The sequence below is a fragment of the Bidens hawaiensis genome, unplaced genomic scaffold (assembly GCF_021521415.1).
Source record: "Bidens hawaiensis isolate Kalapana, Puna unplaced genomic scaffold, B.hawaiensis_p1.1 tig00030266_1, whole genome shotgun sequence".
NCBI classification, from domain to species: domain Eukaryota; kingdom Viridiplantae; phylum Streptophyta; class Magnoliopsida; order Asterales; family Asteraceae; genus Bidens; species Bidens hawaiensis.
The window spans coordinates 92952-113882 of NW_027495047.1; the positions used below are offsets into that span (position 1 = coordinate 92952).

At 34.0% G+C, this 20931-nt stretch overlaps 1 protein-coding gene across 1 annotated transcript; it reads left to right on the forward strand.

Moving 5' to 3' along the window:
- Positions 1–7098: 7098 nt before the first annotated feature.
- On the forward strand, positions 7099–12942 carry LOC143580178 (BEL1-like homeodomain protein 2). Its single transcript, XM_077063277.1, has 4 exons — positions 7099–8270; positions 8691–9073; positions 10218–10278; positions 12221–12942. The coding sequence occupies exons 1-4, from the start codon at positions 7374–7376 to the stop codon at positions 12824–12826; spliced, it is 1947 nt and encodes a 648-aa protein (XP_076919392.1). The 5' UTR covers positions 7099–7373; the 3' UTR covers positions 12827–12942.
- Positions 12943–20931: the final 7989 nt, after the last annotated feature.

The following is a 20931-nucleotide window of genomic DNA, read 5'->3' on the forward strand; positions in this document are numbered from 1 at the left end:
TAGCTCATACTTTTTAAGGTAAAGAAGCTTTGATTGAAGTCCGGAAAAGGATATGAATATCTAAGAAGAAATGGAAAAGCAAGGAAGCAAATCCACGTCCGAGAACAACAATCGAGTCTCTTTTAAGAATCGAAGGGACGGAAAACGGTGTTGATCAGAAAAAGGGGGATTAAAGCATATATTTCCAAATCCGTGAACTTACAAATCTCGAAAGAAGTGTTAGTGAGCAGGTTTTGAGACTGTAGATAATTAGGCTCCGATTTCTTAAAGGATCGAGCATGCTTCTTTGACATGATAAAAAATTAAAAGAAAGAAGAAGAGAAGAATGATACCTGGTATTCGCTCCACAGATTTTTGGAGAATGAATGATAATAACTGTAGATATATAACCAGAAGGGGTGTTCACGTAAAACCATATATCATAGCTATATGATGATTATTATATTTGGCATGTTAAATCTCACATATTTTGCAGAGATTTGGATTTAAAGGCAGAATGACAGCTGTGATCTTATCACAACCACCATTTGGGGGGGGGGGGGCAATTGTTGGGGCTCAGAAATTTGATTTTGTGGTTAAAATATCCTTGCACATGTTCTGGATCGGTTATCCTTAGCATGTATTCCAGATATTGTCAAGATCAAGGATCCTCAGTACTTATTGTTGATTACTAATGATTGTCATCTTTACGTTATTAATATTAATGCAGGTAAAACAGATAATGACCGATTCCAACCCATTATTTCTCCATCAAAGTCATTAAAAAGGACGTGGTCAAGCATGAAACTGCTATGTGGAGTAATGGCCTTGATTAGGGGCGATAAAATAGGGATTTTTAGTTTGTATCTTATCTATATAAAGAGGCTATGGCAGTAATATAGAAAGGACACAAAAAAAGACACGCCTGTAACACATACACACTTAAATTTATCTCTAGTGATCACTTCTTTGTTCAATAATAAAATTGGTGATAAACGATTGTCATCACCCGAGGTTTTTATGCCAGCGATCTCATATTTATAAAGGGATTTTCCTCTTAACAAAATCATTGTGTTCCTTTCCATTTATACTCGTATAATCACCATTGTCATTCAAGCACCCTACCTCACAAAACTAATTTGGTTACATTATCCTTGTAACCGATTTTTGAACAAAAAAAAAGTAATACTAGAAAAAACTCACACAAAAAAGACACACCTGTAACACGCACACACACACTTATATTTCTCTCGTGTAATCGCTTCCTTTGCTCTCACTTTGTACTACACTTCTTTGTTCACTATTAAAATTAGTGATAGACGATTGTCATCACCCAGGGTTTTTATTCCGGCGATCTTATATTGATCAAGGGCTTTTCCTCGTAACAAAATCATTGTTTTCCTTTCCAATTTTACTCGTATAATCACTATTGTCATTCAAGCACCCTACCTCACAAAACTAATTTGGTTACAATATCCTTGAAACCGATTTTTCACCAAAACAATTTGGCTCCCACCATGGGACAAGTGGTGCTTCAATCCAAAGGAATTCTCACCGATTTCCAACCTTTTCAACCAATACCATAATCAATGGCCCCTCAAAAAACCTCTACTCCAATCTCTATGCCATCATCAGTTTCTCTTTCATCCAAAATCTCCTTTCCGATGCCTCACCCCCCCTGCAAGGTTGCAAAGGATCAACGTTACTGGGAACAAGACCCAAGCTCCAGTCTTCCAAGGATCAAAATCCTCTGCTGCCACTCCTGCGGTAACCACTAACAATGATGTTTCTGCTTTATGTTCACAGGTTAAGGCTTATATGGAGGAGGAAAACAAGACTAACCAGAGGATCCAGCTTGAGATTAAAGACATCTAGAAAGCAAAAAGGCCAGCGGAGGATCAAACTCCCTTGGTTCCTAGAATGCTAGATTTCATCACTCAGGATCCATGGCCCAACGTGTTCAAGTAGGTCAAAGACCCTCTATCCTTCAACCAGGCTCCATGGCCCAACATGTTCAAGGATCCCTTATCCTTCAACCAGGATCTTTAGGCATCTTTCAACAAGGATCCTCTATCTTTCAACGACAAGGATCCTCCATCTTTCAATCAGGATCCTTACCAACGTTTCATCAAGGACCCTCCTAGTATCAGCAGCAAGGATCCTTTATGCAGATTCAGGGATCCTTAGGAATCCAACGCCAAAGATCGTCGAATGTACATGAAAGAGACATCATTCCTAAGCAAACTATCGCTCCCGGTGGACCAACTGCCGTGGCTGAGACGCCCTAGCCTGGATATTCTTCTGGGATACCATCCTTCAATCAACCAAGAGGTAACAATTACAATAATGTATCCTTAGACACTAACCATGGGTTTATGCAAAATACAGGTTTCAATCAAGCTATGGCTTAGGAGCTACAAAAGTTAAAGGATATGATATCTAGTGTTTCAGGAGTGGTCAGACCTATTGCTGAAATTCCATATTGAAGTCACAGGATATCTAGGTTTGCTCCACCATCTGTGATGCTGAGATACCAAAGTGTTTCCAAACTCCCAACATGAAAGTCTATGATGGCACAACTGACATGGAAGAACACGTAGCCCAATACAAGGAAAGAATGATGATTAATCCCATCCCAGATAGACTCAAAGAAGCATGTTTATGCAAGGGTTTTGGATCAACACTAACTGGATATGCTCTTAGATGGCTTCTAAGTCTTCCTCCTTATTCAATTACTTCATTCTCTCACTTAGTTAATCTTTTTAATAATCAATTCTCTTGTAGTAGAAAATTTGAGTAGTTAACTAATGATTTATATCGTATTATTCAATCTCGTGATGAATCCCTAAAGGATTTTGTCACTAAATTTGGTAGGGAAGCCTTGGAAATCCAAAACCTTGATATGGCAACGGCTTTCGAAGCATTCAAGATGGGATTGTAAAAGGATTCCCCCTTTTATGATAATCTTGTTATGACTTCATGCACAAACCTAGATGAAGTTGAAAACAGGGCTCTAAGGTTCATCATGTTAAAAGATGACAAGAAGATCCAAGAAAAAATTGGGTGCTTCAACAAGCATGAACAACATGACAAGAAACAAGGATCTTCATAAAGAAATAACAACTTCAATCCTTATATAAAAAACAACCAGAACATCCATGCAGTGGAAGAAGATGATTATCGGTATACTATTTCTTTGTTGACACTGCTAGACTAATATGTACCATAACGGATTTAGGTGAAAAAGCAAGGTGGCTAAGAAAGACCGAAAAATCGACCTACCGCATAGAAAAATCGAAGTGGTGTGCTTATCATGAAGATTTTGGTCGCCTGACTGATGAATGCATCAGCCTTAGAACAGAGATAGGAGACCTCCTCAGCAAAGGTCATTTTAATAAACTATTGGACATGAAGAATTTAAGGATCCAAGATCTTGAAGAAGTTCCAGAAAAGGCTGCTCCACCTCCATCGGATGCACAAATAATAAACTTCATCTATGGAGCATCAGATATCTGTGGCACTTCTTTCTCGTCAGCAAAGCAACACGCCAAGAAGACCAAGTTAGAGAATGGAGATAAGCCTATTCGAACAACCGCTTTGACTAATCAAAGAATCATAACTTTTGATGAGGAAGATCGAATGCACCTCCATGATCCTCATCATGATGGGTTAATTATTACACTATTTATCGCTAATCATTATGTTCGCAGGATTCTAGTAATTGACGGGAGCTCTATGAACATCATCCAGTCTGATGTTCTAAAAAAGATGAATATCCCCGAGGCTGAAATAACTCCAAGATTCTCTGTCCTTGTTGGCTTCAGCGGTGAAACTAAGAACACACTGGGGGACATTAAACTTCCAATATATATCGAGGGAGTTAGTTCTTAAAAAAAAAATTTGTGTTATTGAAAAACTATCTTGCTGTAATGTTATCCTTGATAGGCCTTGAATCCATAAAATGAAAGTTGTAGTTTCAACATATCATCAATGCATTGTCAACTTAAAGTCCTCGATAAATGCAAAGGATGTCCAAAGGTTGACAGGAAGAATTGCAGCCTTGAACAGATTTATTTCCAGATACTCAGAGAAATGCAATGATTTCTATGACATCTTCAAATATGAAATTACACTAAAAATCACTATAGTTTCATTCTTCTTTTCAAGTAAATAATTTTTTTTTTACCTTTATCATTACATTTTCTTTTATGAAGAATGAAAAGTGTATCTTTAAATTTAGTTGTGAACAATAACATTTTCTTCTCTTTCATTCACAACTACATCAACCACACCCTAAAAATGAAGAAACATAATTTGTAACCCATTGTGAATGCTTAAACAGCAAAACTGCAAAAGTCTCTCCATAAGTATATATTATTATTATATGTACCTTTTAGTAATGTAAATACAATATTTGGGAAAAAAAAGTAACATAAATAGTAAAATATTTTGTTATCTTTTAATTGATAATTAGTGATATCAAAAAATGCAGATGTGTAACCAAAATACAAGTCGAATTTATTGGGGAAAATTTGCATAAGCTTTCACTTACAGAATAATAACATTATTAGATCAAATACATATGAAATTACTCTATAATGTAATTACATAATTACTCTACATGTATATATAGTTACTATACTTGATTTTCACAATTAGCATGTTAATTTCATTTATACATTAAATTTCCCTATAATACTTAATATAATAACAAGAAGTTATTATAATTATAATAAATAATAGTAACTATTTTAAAAAAATTACCATATGAAAAAGAAATTAAATTCAATGCAGCTTAAATTTAAAAAGATACAAAAAATGAAGGAAAAATAATCCATTAGTACCCTTAACACAAATTAACATTTCAAATATTCAAATTAATGACAAATATGCCATGATTGATTTCATCCATTAATTAAATAATCAAGTAGATGAGATTTCTTAGCATATCCTGTATTTTTCGTCTTATATATATACACACACTAGTTTAAGCCCCCTGACAGTGTTACGGGGGTACGCTTATCTATAAAATATATATATATATATATATATATATATATATATATATATATATATATATATATATATATGTTATTTTATATTTTATAATGATTTGTTTTGATTTAATACGCATATATGACTTTGTTTCGTTCATTATGTTTTTTAACGTTTGGGTTTTTTCAATTAAGATGTGTAGGAATTTTAGATTTTAGCGAACGAACATAAACGAACACGAATATGTTGAATTTTTTAAATAAACAAACATGAACACAATCTGTCTTATGAAAAATGAGAGGTTGATGTAGATTACGATGATGGTTGTTGTATGAGAGGGGAGACTTAAACGAAAAAGGAGCAAACGAACTTCTTTATCTTCAACCTGCAACCCACATGGTTTTATGTTTTGGAGCGAAAAAGTAAAAAACTTAATGTTCTTTTTCATATGTTAATGTCGAGTTTTACTCGAAATGATGTTAAACGAATGTTATAATGGATTCCTTATTCTATCAATAAGGAGCAAGCCATCATTGTTGGAGCTCCGAGCTCGTTGGGTTTTCAGCAGGCCAGCTAGTGTCTCACTAGGTGAAGTATGTTAGTTTCTCCCTAGGAGTATACTTTCTACCTAGACGAAAGGTTGATTGTTTATCTCTAAAAGTAAGTATGCTATTAATTTCTCCCTAGACGAAAGTTTGTTAGGTTCTCCCTTGGCAAAAGTTAGTAAGGTTTTACCTTGTGGGTATGTTTGATAATGAGCTTTTAGGAGCTTCCAGCTATAAGCTTTTAAGAAAAAGCTCATATTCAATAAAAAGCTTTGTTTGGTTAAGATAGTTTCAAGGTTTTAGGCTGGTAGAAAAAGCTCCATATCTGAACGCTATTATTACTAGCGTTTAAGGAAAAAACTAGCTAAAAGCTTTTACATTTGAATTTACAAGTTTGGTACTTGAATTTCTATCAACTTTTGTTAATTTATATAATAGTTACACATTTAACCGTTATTCAAAACTAACTACCCCACGACTTTTTTAGGGCCGTAACTTTTTCACACGTTAATAATTTTTTAAACAACTTATATCATAAAAACGAGCATTTTATTCTCTCTAATTTGAGTATGATATTGTTATATTTCTTTCACTTTAATAAATTAACATACTACGTGATTATCAGTTAGGATCGGTAACAAGCCAAGTCAGGTGAGCTCGAGTCATGTGTAAGACCAAATTAGATTTGAACGAGTCGATACAAAAAGGGTTAAATTAGTTTGGTTCGTGTCGGTACGCTTTTGAGTCGAAATGGGTTAAGTCGGAACATGTTTCAGATTAGAACAATGCATGTTAAGAAAGGGATTCAGATCAAAATAGGTTGATTTAAAAAATTATCTATTTGAAATTATTGTATATTTCAGCTGTGTTTCTTGATTTTCGACATCAGTTACACGCTTACTGCCTTTCCATGAATTACACGTCTACATTCGGGTTATGTATGCACTGTCATCAGGTGAATCATGTACCGACAATGATTATGCAGTTGATGTTATTAGGTTGTGTGTCCATTCCGCCGCACCACGTGGGCACCCAACTAGTTTTATTAAAAGCTTCTGCTACTCTGTCAAACATCTAAAAATATTCAAAAAACTACAGCTACCAGCTTCTAGCCATCACTTTTCAGCTTTCAAATAATAGCTACCAGTTAGTTTTGCCAAACATACCCATAATATATATACACGAAAGTTCTTAATGAGGGTTGTAATGCTAAATGAAACTTGACCCATTTCACATGTGAACATTGTTCAGTTCAAGCCAGATTCAAAGTTTTATAGTATGAGAGACCGGATGAGTTTTAGAATCTTCATTTTTCTTGTTTTAGGGTGATGTGTATACTTGACTCAGTAAATTATAGAAAAATATACTTTTAAAGTAAAAAAAATCTTTTGTGGTGTAAATAAACATATTAAAAAAGGTCATGGTGTTGAAAGGGTAAAGCTGCATGTCTATACAATCTCTACAACTACACAAAACCAACTATATAAATCATCATGATATTGCCTTCTAAAATTTAAATCATCTGACCATGCAAAAATAAATAAAAAATTCAACATGTGATCAGGTTCTCAAACTGTTTTTTTCACAAGGACATGATTAAAATATCTATTTATGTATTCATATGTACACACTCTTAACTTATATAAAAAGTCGACCATTTCTCTCTCTCACACAGACTCTCTTCAAGAAGGCGATTGCATCGAACACTGGATACTGTGAAGGAGCAACAAACAGAAAGGAAAAGGAAGAGACATAGAAAGGAACAACAAATCGAATTCTGCAAAAAACACTCGTACGATTCTTTTTGTCTTTCATTCTGATCAACATTTGGAGTTTACACAAACTGATCTATATATGTATAGATATGCTGCAAGTAGCAAGAGAAAGGTCGTGTTGAATTCTATGTCACAAGATTATATTTTCAGTTTATCACATGACTTTGAAAGACCTGCATCTCAAGATCCACAGCAGCAAAATAATCAGATCCCAAGGGATTCGCTTCGGATGCAAGGTTTTGAGCTACCGCCGGCCTCACTAGTCGGATTAGAAGATGAGGGAACGAGTGGGATGTTGTCCGAAATGTTTAATTTCCCAACTGTTGGCCAAAAAGAAAACCCTAATCAGCAGGTTGGAGATTGGTATGGTAAAAGTGCTGAAGCCATGCAGCTTTTTGTGATGAACCCATCTCCTTCCTCTGATCAATGTTCTTCATCAACACTTCATATGTTATTGCCAAACACTGATGTCCCATCTTCAAATCCCACACTCCACCAACAACAAAGCCATGGGCTTTCTTTATCTTTAGCTTCTAGTATACAACATTTGGAAGTGGCTAAAGTTGAGGATTTAAGAATCGGTGATGATCCAGCAACCGGGATGCTGTGTTTCAATCAAAGAGATCCATATCAGGATATGCAATTGCAAGGAGCTGTAGGAGGGGTTATTAGTCCAACCCATAGTCCAATTTATGTTGGGTATGGGTCATCTTCATTAGGTGTTGTGAAAGCATTGAGGACTTCTAGATACGTGAAGGCAGTCCAAGATTTGCTGGGAGAGTTTTGCAGTGTTGGAAGAGGTGAATTAAAAATGAACAAGTCCGGTAACCGTGAAACAAATCAGAATCCGACTAACGGTGAGGACTACGGTGGTGGCGCGTCTTCTTCTTTGTTTAAAGACGTTACCCCTTTGTCATCTGCTGAAAGAATCGAACATCAAAGACGGAAAAGCAAACTATTAGCCTTGCTTGATGAGGCAAGTCAATCAATCTTTCTCTCTTAAAAGAGTTCTTGGAACAATAATTAAGAAAGTTTTTAACTTTAGCTACTCTATGCTCATATTTTCCAAGAAAAAGCTTTTAAGTTTTAATAGGAGAGTAGTTCATCAACTATACAATGTTTGACGTGTTTAAAGATTGATTAATGTCTTAGAATAATCAATCTTATTAATTTATTATACCATTAACATCATACCACCAACAGTTAATTAGTTGTGTTTTAATTGTTGCGGTTGATTACAGAATGGTTCAAAGAAATGAATGCTCAACCAACAATGAGACAAAATTATAATTTACGTGTGGGCCATTTAAATTATGTAAATACATCATTTATGTTTTTGGTTACATACTATGTCATTAAGGTAACTATTTTAAAAGAACATCTTAATGAAAACCAGGTGGATCGGAGATACAATCACTACTGCGAACAAATGCAAATAGTGGTGAATTCATTCGACTCAGTATTGGGTTTTGGTGCTGCTGTTCCATACACATCATTAGCACAAAAGGCAATGTCTCGCCATTTTCGGTGTTTAAAGGATGCAATTGCAGCCCAGTTGAAGCACAGTTGTAAGTTATTGGGTGAAAAAGATGTGAGTACTTCTGGGGTGACCAAAGGAGAGACACCAAGGCTTAAATTGTTGGACCAAAGCCTAAGACAACAAAGGACATTCCATCAAATGGGTGTGATGGAACCAGAATCTTGGAGACCTCAAAGAGGCTTACCGGAACGTTCAGCTAGTATATTGAGAGCATGGCTTTTCGAGCACTTTCTGAACCCGTAAGTCTCTTATTCTTCCTTTTTCTAATGATATATGCATTTCAAGTTGAATCTTGGTAATAATATTTCAGCCTCGGTGAATCATTATGAGTATTTGTTGGATTAGGGGGTTAGTATTTTCGAGGCGTTTTTTTTTTCTGAAATTCTTGTACTTCTACACAGTTCTCACAACTGCTGAAGCAAACTGTTGAGTTCGCCTACAGGGGTAGCGAACTGCCTACAACTCCATAGAGCGAAAAACTGTAAGCAATGGGTTAAGTTTGGTAAGAACTCTATGGAGTTCCTTGAGTTTGCTTGTCGCACTTGCAAACTTGAATTAAAAAAGATGTTACAACTTGCATAAGTTCGCTTGCATGACTGGGTAGAGAATTGTCTAGAATTACACAAAGTTTTAAAAACGACTAAAAATACTCAACTGAATCCTAAATTATCTACCAATCAATAAAAAAAATCATAGACAAGAAAAAGAATTTGTGATGATGGGAATAAAAATATTAATCATGAAGTGATAGATAAGAAGTGTGTGTTTTAAACAATGGTAGCTAGGGATCTGTGTGTGTCGGGTAAGCCTTTATGTTTGAGAGCGATTAAAGAAATAAAGATAGAAAAGCAAGAGTAAATATTTGTGGGTGCAGGCTGATGTTGCCTCCCCAGCGATAAAGCTGATAAAGTGGTTCTTTCATTATATGGTTTACTAGATTATTCTCTCTGTATCATTCACCTCTTTCACTTACGGGTATGTTTACAAGAAGGGGTGTACGATAAAATGGGCCCCTTTGGAAGACAAACAGGAAAGATGCCGCAAGAACAAGCCGTTTTGATTGATTTGGTAGTCAGTTTTGAAGGTTTTCTATAATATTATATCAAGATAGTGACAAACAATTTAAAGCTTTTAACTTATATGAAACAATATTATAGATATATACGGTAAATAAAACAAATTTGAGTGTTATGAGGTACAACTACTGACAGGTGACATGTCATAATGAGGCGGGGAAATCTACTAATAGATTGTACAAAATTGTCTTATTTAACTTAATTGGATTATATACATCTTTTACTTTTAGTATGAATGCTTTTACTTTTTATGTGGGGATTCATCATGCCTAGTACTGTCGTTTTAATTGGATATAGTCTTTCCCAGGTATCCTAGCGATGCCGATAAACACATGTTGGCTCGACAGACTGGCCTCTCCAGAAACCAGGTTCATTCGTACAATCTCTCTTTCATGCATATTATATATTATAGATTCTCTGAATAAATGAACATGTTCTTGTTATGGCTGAGTTTTCATTTTCATTCAACAAACTTCACCATGATCATATGATATGAAGGATTTAAGGTATCCAAATTAATGAAAACTTCCATTGGATTTAGCTGGTTCATGACAGTTTTTCATCATTTTTCTATTTCACTAAAAGCTATTAACGAATAGATATTTAAGTGTAGAGCGGAAACATGAAACCAAATAAAGAGAATGGTAGAGCTGAGAAAATGATATACGGAGTATCTTTTACATATTGTCGAATAAATACTAAAATCAAATAAATGGTAAATAAAGAAATTCTTGATTTGCGGGTTTTATACTAAAAAATAAAATATCTGGAATTTCTATAATTGGAGAAATATACAGGAATTGAATCCCTAAGTGGTGGCATTCGGGTCCAATAAACAAGCCAACCCGCCAATGGCAGTCTGTCACATCATCCGGCTCATCAAGACTTTTTCATCTGCTAGTTGTTGGCTTATAATAGCCATTGTCTATTCGAACACCCTTTTTGCTATTTGTACACCCTTTTACATACAATTTCTCTTTTGCTCACACCCTCCCTAAAACCCTTGTGAGTCTATGAATAGCAGCTCCCTTATAATATTCGTAGTCCATGTTATGTTTTTTTTATTTTATCTATTTCTACCATGTTTCCCACTCTATATTATTGGTAGACTCTTGGATAAGCTCCATATTAACTTTTAAGAAAGGATTCTTTACCCCCACCTGCACACTGATAGAATCAGTAAATAAAACTATGTGCATGAAATATAGAATCAGTTGTAGGTTGAATTCTCGTGCTTTCGTACCTATGATCATTTTTCCTTGTCCTCTTCCATTACTACCATCCAACTCTCTCGCCTTCATTTATGCTTTCATTAATTTCCCCATCTGTGTATTTTCTATTATTCTATATAGTACAATTAATGCCTGCATGTGTATCTATATATATTCTGGTATAGATATTAAGTTAACCTATTATTAATGATATATCAAGTTATTTTCTTGAAAATTTACCTTTGAATCATCATTATATTGTGCTTACAATCCAAGCATTAGCTTACACCGACAACATTTGAATGTGACATGCCTCCTACATTACTCATCAGATTTTTATAACACAAACATGAAACATTACAGGGCAATTAACTCCAGTTAGCGTCTTAGGTATTGCAAGGTATCTTAATTAAGGGTGTATCTTTCATGCAAAACCCAACACTCCATTAATTTGTCAAGTACTCAATGTATTTTGCTGTACCATTTGTCTAGCTAACTGTTATTGGGTTTATAAAATTCTTTTATTTTAGGTTTATACAAATGTTTCCAGAATTGACTGTTAAAAATAAAGAATAGATGTTATTGTGGCCCATATAGTATACATCTCATAGACTTTTCAGCCCAAAGTGAAACTTTTGGACGAATAAACATCTAACATTTAAATTTTTTTGTGGTTTTGGAGCCGGGCGAAAACCACAACCAAAATCAAATGTGAGGGGGTTAGAAAAGAAATTTACTCCTTTTTTTTATTTCCTTAAGATAACGGATGTAGTCCGCCTAATTAAGGGACTTGCTAAATGAAATTATATGCATGCAAAACAAAATTCTGATGCTGAATTAGGGTTCATATATAAGAACACCTTAAATCATATATACTTCTAAATTAGGGTTTGTGTTTAAACTATTGTCATTTAGTGGTTTTTAAAAAAATGACATGCATAAAGTTACCTACCAAAACATATTAATTTCTTTTAAATATAGAAAAAATCCTCTCACTTTTGCCTTGTTTCTAAACACCACATTTAAATACATAAATTTAGTATTAGCATTTATCGGATGGTTTAATAATTATAGATGTGTTTGTGAGTGTGCTTTGCAGATCTCAAACTGGTTCATAAATGCAAGGGTCAGATTGTGGAAACCCATGGTGGAAGAAATGTATCAACAAGAAAGCAAAGAAGAAGCTGAAAACCATAATCATAGTCCTCGTCATCATCAAGATGAAGATCAAAATAATGATAATAATAATAATAATCAAGAACAAGAAGATAAAGAAACCCCTAAATCTCAAAATTATATAAATAATAATAAGACCAATAATAGCCAAGTAACTCCACCACCTCTTACATCAGCAACACATGTAAAAAAATCTGAAATCAATGACTACGAAAACGACTCTTCAATGTTTGCAATGAATGCAGAATATTGTTTCTCGGAAACCCAAGCTGCAGCAATGTACTCTGATATATCAAACACAACCGGCGGCAGTACCAGTACCGTGGCACCACAACCCTATGATGGTGACTCATGCCAACGCAGCAGCATGCTTGCCGCCGAATGCAGGACCACTACAGGAGATGATGATGCTGCTGACATGATTGGATCAAGACTCATAACATTTGGGACCACTTCCGGCGATGTGTCACTCACTTTAGGGTTACACCATGCCGGAAACCTACCGGATAAGGTGCCTTTTTTCAGTTAGAGTATTTGAGGGGTTTAAGTTATTTGGTAGTAGATCTTATCGATATATACAGAATTACTAATTAGTATTTGAAATTATTAATATTACTAATATTAGCATTAGCCATATGACTTCATGTGACTTGAAGTCTAAGTGGACTTTGCATTTTAATGTTGTTGTATTTAATATTTATGTTTATGTATTACTTTTATCATGTTTTTATATATTTATTTTGACTGTTACTTCTTTTGTTATTTATAGCTTTTATATTCTGTATCCTTATTTATGAAGGTAATGATTGTCGTCGTCTTTTTTTTTTTTTTTTTAGAAAAGCTCACTTCATTAGAACCAAGCGCCCTATCTCTAAGACGGAAATAGGGGACGCCCAAAGCAAACAAACAATTACATTACATCAAAGTTACACCACCCTTAACAATCTACCGAGTACGTTTTAACTCAACTCCTATACCAAAGATACCCCAAAGATTTAACATCCGAAACTATCTCAACAACACCTCTTCTCCTGCTCGAAAAAATTAACTCATTCTTAGCTTTCCATAACCGCCAACACGTTAATATAGCAATGTAATACAAACCTTTCTTTTCTCTTTCGGGACCACCATTTGGCTATGAATATCTAACACATCTTTGACCGAAAACAGATAAGGAAAGGGAATTCCACACCACAATGCTATACCTTGCCAAAAACCAATAGAAATCGCACACGCCGAGAAAAGATGACCCGCTGTCTTTTCATATACACCACAAAAAACACACGAACAATCATCAACCTCAATGTTCCTCCTTCGAAGAGCCATCCTAGTTGGAATCCGGTCTAAAGAGGCCCTCAACATAAATATGTTACACTTATGTGGTAGCCATTTGCACCATTTATAAACGTCACCATTAATTACCAATTCCTCACCCTTCAGCCGTTTTTTAACCATAGCCACTGAGAAGATTTCATTTGACCCATGATTCCATTTCCACCCATCTTCTTTACTAGATAACGTGACGCCGGCAACCAACCTTTGACACTCCACCAACTCACAGCAATGGTCTTCCGAAGTGGGGTACCTGTTCCAAGACCAAGATACAGAAGCGGAATCATTATTTATCCCAATTCTATCAGCTACAATGCACCATTTATCTTTTTCAATGCGAAATATGTCCGGGAATAACCGCCTTAACGGCACTTGGGTGACCCAAGAATCAATCCAAAAACGTATTATTCTTCCATTCCCCACTATCCCATGAAACATATTGTTAACATCTTTTCCTTTAGCCTTCACCCTATAAACGGCAGCCACCAACCTACTCCAAGCACCCGTCATTCTTCTATTACATGGAACCATGTCCCACCTTCTCTTGTAACCATGAATTGCATCAATACTTTATTTAAAGTGCTTCAACTTCGTTTCGATACCTCTACATCCATTTAATTAAGAGAGCGGTATTACACAAATCTAGTTTACTAAGACACAGCCCACCACTTCGCTTAGGACGAGTAACTTTATCCCAAGCGAGCCAATGAACTTTAGCCCCCTCCGTACCCCCCCCCCCACCCAATAAAAACTTTTTGATCAACGCCTCTAGCTTCTTAACAACTTCAACCGGAGCCTTGTAGATTGGAAAGTAGTACGTGGGTAAACTTTTAAGTACCGACTTTCTTAACGTTACCCGGCCTCCAGTTGACAATGTATTCGCTTTCCAATTGGAAAGCCGGTTTTGGAAAACCTTTACCACCGGATCCCAATTAGATATCCTATTCATATTGGTACCCACATTAATCCCCAAATAAACAAACGGGGCTTCACCGGAGCAGCAACCCAACACACTCGCTTTTAATGGCACCTCAATCTTACTTTTAATGATTGTCTATATCTTACTCACCAACACCTAATCAATAGCTAGTTATTTTGTGGGATTTATTGAGTATGATTTTTTGTAGTTATTAGACAATAATTATTTCTATCATTTATAATTATCTGTAGGTTCCAATATGGATCTCCCAACACTGTTTCGGATCAATCCATGATAAAGGTGAGCGGAAATCACCAATAACACTCGGATCTCGAATCGTGTGAGTAAAACTGTAGGTCCCAAAACGACCACGAATGGATTTTGCACTTGATAAACGTTCAAGACGGGTGCGGTAAATTAAACAACCAAAAATAAATATAAAGACAAGAAATATGAACGATCTCGTTGTCGGTTAAAAGATTGATATAATAATAAAGAACCGACCCACCAAGGTGAGCTCTCATTGGATGATGATTTACATCTTACAAAACATACACTAAAATGAAATACATAAGGCTCTATTTATAGCCAAACAACTAACATTCTAGAAGCTTTCACCAGTTGAAGCTAAACGTGCGTCCCGAAAATCTCGTTTCGTGTCCGGTTTTGCTTGTCGGCTTTAATTATTATCTTGACCATAATATATATAACGAGTTTCGTAATTTGATATCCAAGTCACAAATATTGGCCTTACAATCACCCCTTGGCTTGTGATATCAAAACATTGTCAAACCGTATCGCGCATCTTCACAAATCAACCCGATAAAGTCGAAGCCTCTTCAATCACCCCCTAAAGGTATGATCCACCGAGGACAACGATCAAATGAACAAAGCTTTTATTTCCTCTTTAAGTCCAAATTCGTATCCAATTTGTTCAAATTCCTCAACTTCTAGAACGCCTCGAAAATAACATAGAAATAACATGCTTTGAACATGGTCCAATAATGACGAAAACCCGAACAAATTTGACTTTCTTCAGTTGGTCAACCTCGAAAAATAAACGACATATCGAGCCAAAAAAATAATCCCAGAAGCCCGAGCTAGTATTATGGCAGCAATCTGGTCCATTTCATGATCTGTATAAACAGCCCATCAACTAAACATGCCCAATCCAACTCCTAGCAGCTCAGAAAAAGCCCACCAATACCCTAAAATTTATGACCTAGCTGCCATTATGCCTAAAAAAAACTTCTTATCATACACATGTATATAATTTCATTTAATCTCTAATAATGTACACATATGTGTATAAAAAAACATGTATGTACAAATACATATATGTATAATTTAGCTAAACTGAGACATTTTTTATTATGAAACCGGGTTAATAAATAAGAATTTTGATTTTTTTACTTTTTTTCATTTTTACGTTTTTTTTTGTTTCATGATTTTTTTTATTTTTCGGTTTTTTGTGGTTCAAAAGGGTTCTCAATTTCAAAATAGTTCACACATGATCCTAATCATATATATATATATATATATATATATATATATATATATATATATATATATATATAGTTTTTTTAGTTTGGGGTTCTCTTTGAAAGCAACATCTCTATTTTTTGGGATAGAGGTACGATTTGCGTACATCTCACCCATCCCAGACCCTGCATTAATCTATGCTATTATTGAAATTTTTGCTGGATGTGATTGATTGGAATTAATCATGGTTTTAATGTTTAAAAGTTTTTTTTAAAATGATTATGTTGAGAAAACTAAATTAATGGTTAAAAATAAAATAATCAAATTAATTAAAAATTTAAATTAAATAACATAATTAACATTATATATATATATAGCTATTATTGAAATTTTTGATGGATGTGATTGATTGATTGTAATTAATCATGGTTTTAATGTTTAACAGTTTCTTTTAGAATGATTATGTTGAGAAAATTAAATTAAAGGTTAAAAATAAAATAATCAAATTAATTGAAAATTTAAATTTAATAGCATAATTAACACTTTATATATATATATATATATATATATATATATATATATATTTATATATATAGGTATTGGATCATTTTAGAAGTTTTTTTACATCGAGAAGTGCGAGAAGTGAAGGTGTAACTCCATTAATCCGTAATTTCACTCATTTTCTTATGTGTAGGTGCATATATATGTGTGTAGGTACGTATGTTTGTATATGTGTACGTATATTTGTATGTGTGTAGGTACATAGGTTTGAATGTGGCTCGGTACATTTATATTTTTGTAGGTAGGTTGAATGTGTAATTAAGACATCAATACGAACAACCTACATATATGTATGTAACATCATATGAAAGGGAGTGAAATTAGGGATTAATGCAGTTATACCTTCACTTCTCGCACTTCTCGCTGTAATATCACTTCTCGCAAGATCCATCCCCTATATATATATATATATATATATATATATGATGAATATCATTACAGAACTGTAAAATTATTTAAGAACTTGAAGGAACCCTTGAAAACTAAAGTTTTTTATAAAAGTTTTTGTATGTTCATGTTCTTTAAGATTAGTTTTATCATTTTTATATCTATATCTACAATTACAATTTTGAAAATTAGTTTTTATACATATCTATGTTTTGTTTGACATATATGTAAATTTGTTAGTACATAAATTTTACATATATGTAAATTTGTGATTAATATATGCAATCAAAAAATTATATATAAAATATGATAAAACTACTTTTAAATAATGTTAATATATAAAAAAATTAAAAAATTGTTTGGTTGCTAAGGGTTCCTAAGAGTTCTTAACTTTTTTAGAGTTCTCAAATGATATCAACCCTATATATATATATATACACACACATATATATATATATAGGGTTAATGTAAAAAACAATATTTTTGTGAGAAGAATAAGAATAGATCCAGGCCATTTGATCTATGATCTAGTGGTTGAGATTGATAGTTTCTAAATAATTGTATTGTTTCATATTTACATTGTATAGTGTATATTTAGGTGGTTTATTTTATTTTAAAGCTCTTCTCATACTTCTCACAAAACACTTGTTTGTTATTTTAACTCTTTTCTATATATATATATATATATATATAAAGTTATATATATATATATATATATAAAGTGAGAAGCTTTGCATAATTCAAAATGAATACACGAGCCTTTATTGTTAATAAAAGTTGATTTCTTTAATATAAAGTAAACTATATAATAAGCATAATTATATTTTAGGTATTAATTGTTATAAATTACCATTAGTGTGTGTAGAATAAATTTAAATATATTAAAAATATTTTAAGTCATGGGTCAAACTATTTCCACCTATGATCTATGGGTAGCATGGATTAAGGATAAGAGAAATTAGAAGATTAGGAATAAATTTTATGTTATGATTGAATATGATTAGAACAAATAAGCTTCATTTTTTTAGTATAGTAAGATAAGATTCTCAATAAACAAGTAAACAAGTGCAACCACATTTAAAACATAAAGAAAAAACTAAGATTATAAATAGGATGCCACTTTTGACGTCCTTTAATTTTTGAGTTAGTTATTCAAAAATTATTTTTTCTACAAAAAGGTGTTTGATTCATTTACCAAACCTTTCCTACATGCTAAACATAATGATCACACTATGTCTAAACCGGTATCAACTGAATGCTTGCTGCAAAGCGTGAGGCTTCCCACTATCAATATCAAAGTACGACTATTAATAAACGTAAATGTTAACAGTTAATACAAATATAACGCCTCTGTTCTTTTGGCCTAGCCCAAATCAATTGGGAAATTTTGAAATACATTTAACCATTGATCTATGATTTAATGGTTGTGTATGTTCTTTGGGTCAAGGTGATTATAAAAACCGGATACTTATATACAAGTCTATATAATTAAGAAGATTGAACCAACTTAAAAACGTTTGGTTCGAAAATCATATTGTATTTGTGAGTTTTAAGTAGGGCTAGCATTTTATGTGTTATATACTTGGATCAAATACAAATGAAAAAGATTTACAAATCTTATTCTGTTATATACTTGGAATGAATACAAATGAAATTAACGTGTTAATTGTGAGAATCAAGAGTTTTTATATATATACAAGTAGAGTATTTATGTAATTACATTATAGATTAACTTTACTTAATTCTCACAATTAACACATTAATTTCATTTGTATGTTAACTTTCCTCTACTTTTGCATATCTTTTGTTTACTAATTAGCAAAAAACAGTTGTATAAATATGTTAACTTACCGGGTTCAGTAACATCAGCACATTATGTGAAATTATGTTAGACGACATGCTATGGGGCGCTAAGGAAAGAGATGGTGGGCGCCCTTGGGCGTGGAACACCACCAAGGGGCGCCCTTGGTAGTGGGGCGCCGGGGTGCCCATCGTTTGAACGGCCGACGCCTTTGGGTGTGGAGGTGCCCCCCCCCTCTCATACACACATACATATGTGATGTGTTATAAAACAAACTTGTTTTTCGCACCTTTTTATCATCTTTTTATTGCTTATTATCTAATAAATAATGGTGTTTGGCTTGTTTTAACATAATCTTACAAAGTTTAAATCTTTCGTAGGTTGCGGGTTTTAAAAGAGAAAAAAAAGACTGGGTTTTGAAAGACTTAAATGGCCTTTTTGATCAAATCTTGAAGAACCAAGTTGAAGCACGACCCAAACCAACTAAGAGAAAGCTTTACTTGCATTATATATATTATAACTTAAATAAAATTAAAAACCCTACATCTAAAAAGATAGGAGGTACGGCAGTAGGTGGTAAGAAAGAAAGGGTTCCAACAATCGTGGAGAATAGAAGCAAGCAAGTAGCTCAAGAAATTTTGGTTTTGGTGGTCGGCAAGGAGGTTTGTAATTGTGTTTATTTTAAGGAAACACATATATAATTGTGTGGCTTAAGGTTAGCGTGGAGCATATCACAAATCAATTGAAACAAGCAGGCAAGCTGCTTAACGAATTTATTTATTTTATTTTGTGATGAAACGTAATACTTATTATATTTTTGTTTCGGTCATGAGCATGAGTAGCTAAACTATTTGTACTACCTAGGTTGAGATGATTCTTGACATTGTTTAGCGGTTTATCTGGCTTTGATTGATCACATGACGTATTATTATTGAAAGACTTTATTTAATGTGATCTTTGATGTGTTAAAATATTGTTTTTATATAATTATTGCTTGTGATTCCGCGTATTACTTTAATTGATTGATTGCGTGTCGTTTGGTTAGAGTTCTACGTTTAGGTCTTAGACTTGGTGTCTTTGATCTGTTTGTGGTTAGCGCGACCATAGGAATCTTGTGGACGATTAATTATTAAAATTCAATAGGTTCACCTTCCTTGCGACCGAGAGGTAATAGGGAGTCGGTTTGTCTCGCTTCTTTATTCGGTTAGGTTAGAATTGCGCGAGATCGAGTTTTGGTCTTATCCGGTTTAGTTTTGCGTGCAAATATGTGTCTTAGATTGGGTTAGATATTGTTACCCCTTTATCCCTATAATTGCTAGTACCAATTTTAAGCGGGTTTTGTGTCGTTGAGTCTGAGAGGAGATGCGTCATTAGGGTACCTTAGTAATATTTTTCCCGGTGCATTTATTCAATCTTCTTAGATTTATGAGGGTTAGTTGGTGAGACCGAGAGGTGATCTAGCGAACTTTAATGAGCCTTAGTTGATTATTTTAAGATCCCGGTGTCGTGTAATTAGTTAACTTCGTTAACCGTTGAACTGTCAGTAGGATTCTTGCCTAGGTGGTCGTTTCTCCATATTTGTTAAAACCTCGTTAAGTACCGTTAAGTTTTCTAGTTAGTTTCATTAAGTTAAGTAAGTTAGTTTTAAATTAATTAAAATAAAATAAAAAAATAATAAAATCAATTACAAATATTATTAGGGTAGGACTTGGATTAGGGTCTATTATTTGAGCCGTTCTCACGTGTTTTCGAGTTCGATATCCGGACTTTCCTTATCTTTGCTATACGCGACCGGTACACTTGCCGTTTGTGTGAACTAGGATAGATTGTTCGGTTTTTAAAGCTTAGTTGCGATTTGTGTTTTATTTATATATATTTTTCGCACATCAATATGTGTGTGTGTGTGTGTGTGTATATGGCGCCTTTGGGGCATTAAACCATAGCAGAGCATTATTGGTTGGGGCTTCGATGCCCTCAGGTGCTTACGTGGCGCTGACGTGACACTGGGAGGAGCTTCGAAGCCCCTCACCATAGAGGATAGCCTTAGAATAAATATCCTGTGGTCCAACTTTTTTCTTTCTGCCCCAGGTGTGGACCTGTAAAGCCACTTGAATACTTTCTCTTAACGAACTTTGATATTTTCTCGTGCAAT

Coding starts and splice junctions, on each gene's coding strand:
- LOC143580178 (XM_077063277.1), top strand. CDS start 7,374: ATGTATAGATATGCTGCAAGTAGCAAGAGAAAGGTCGTGTTGAATTCT. Junction 8,271..8,690: donor TATTAGCCTTGCTTGATGAG/GCAAGTCAATCA, acceptor AATGAAAACCAG/GTGGATCGGAGATACAATCA. Junction 10,279..12,220: donor CTGGCCTCTCCAGAAACCAG/GTTCATTCGTAC, acceptor TGTGCTTTGCAG/ATCTCAAACTGGTTCATAAA.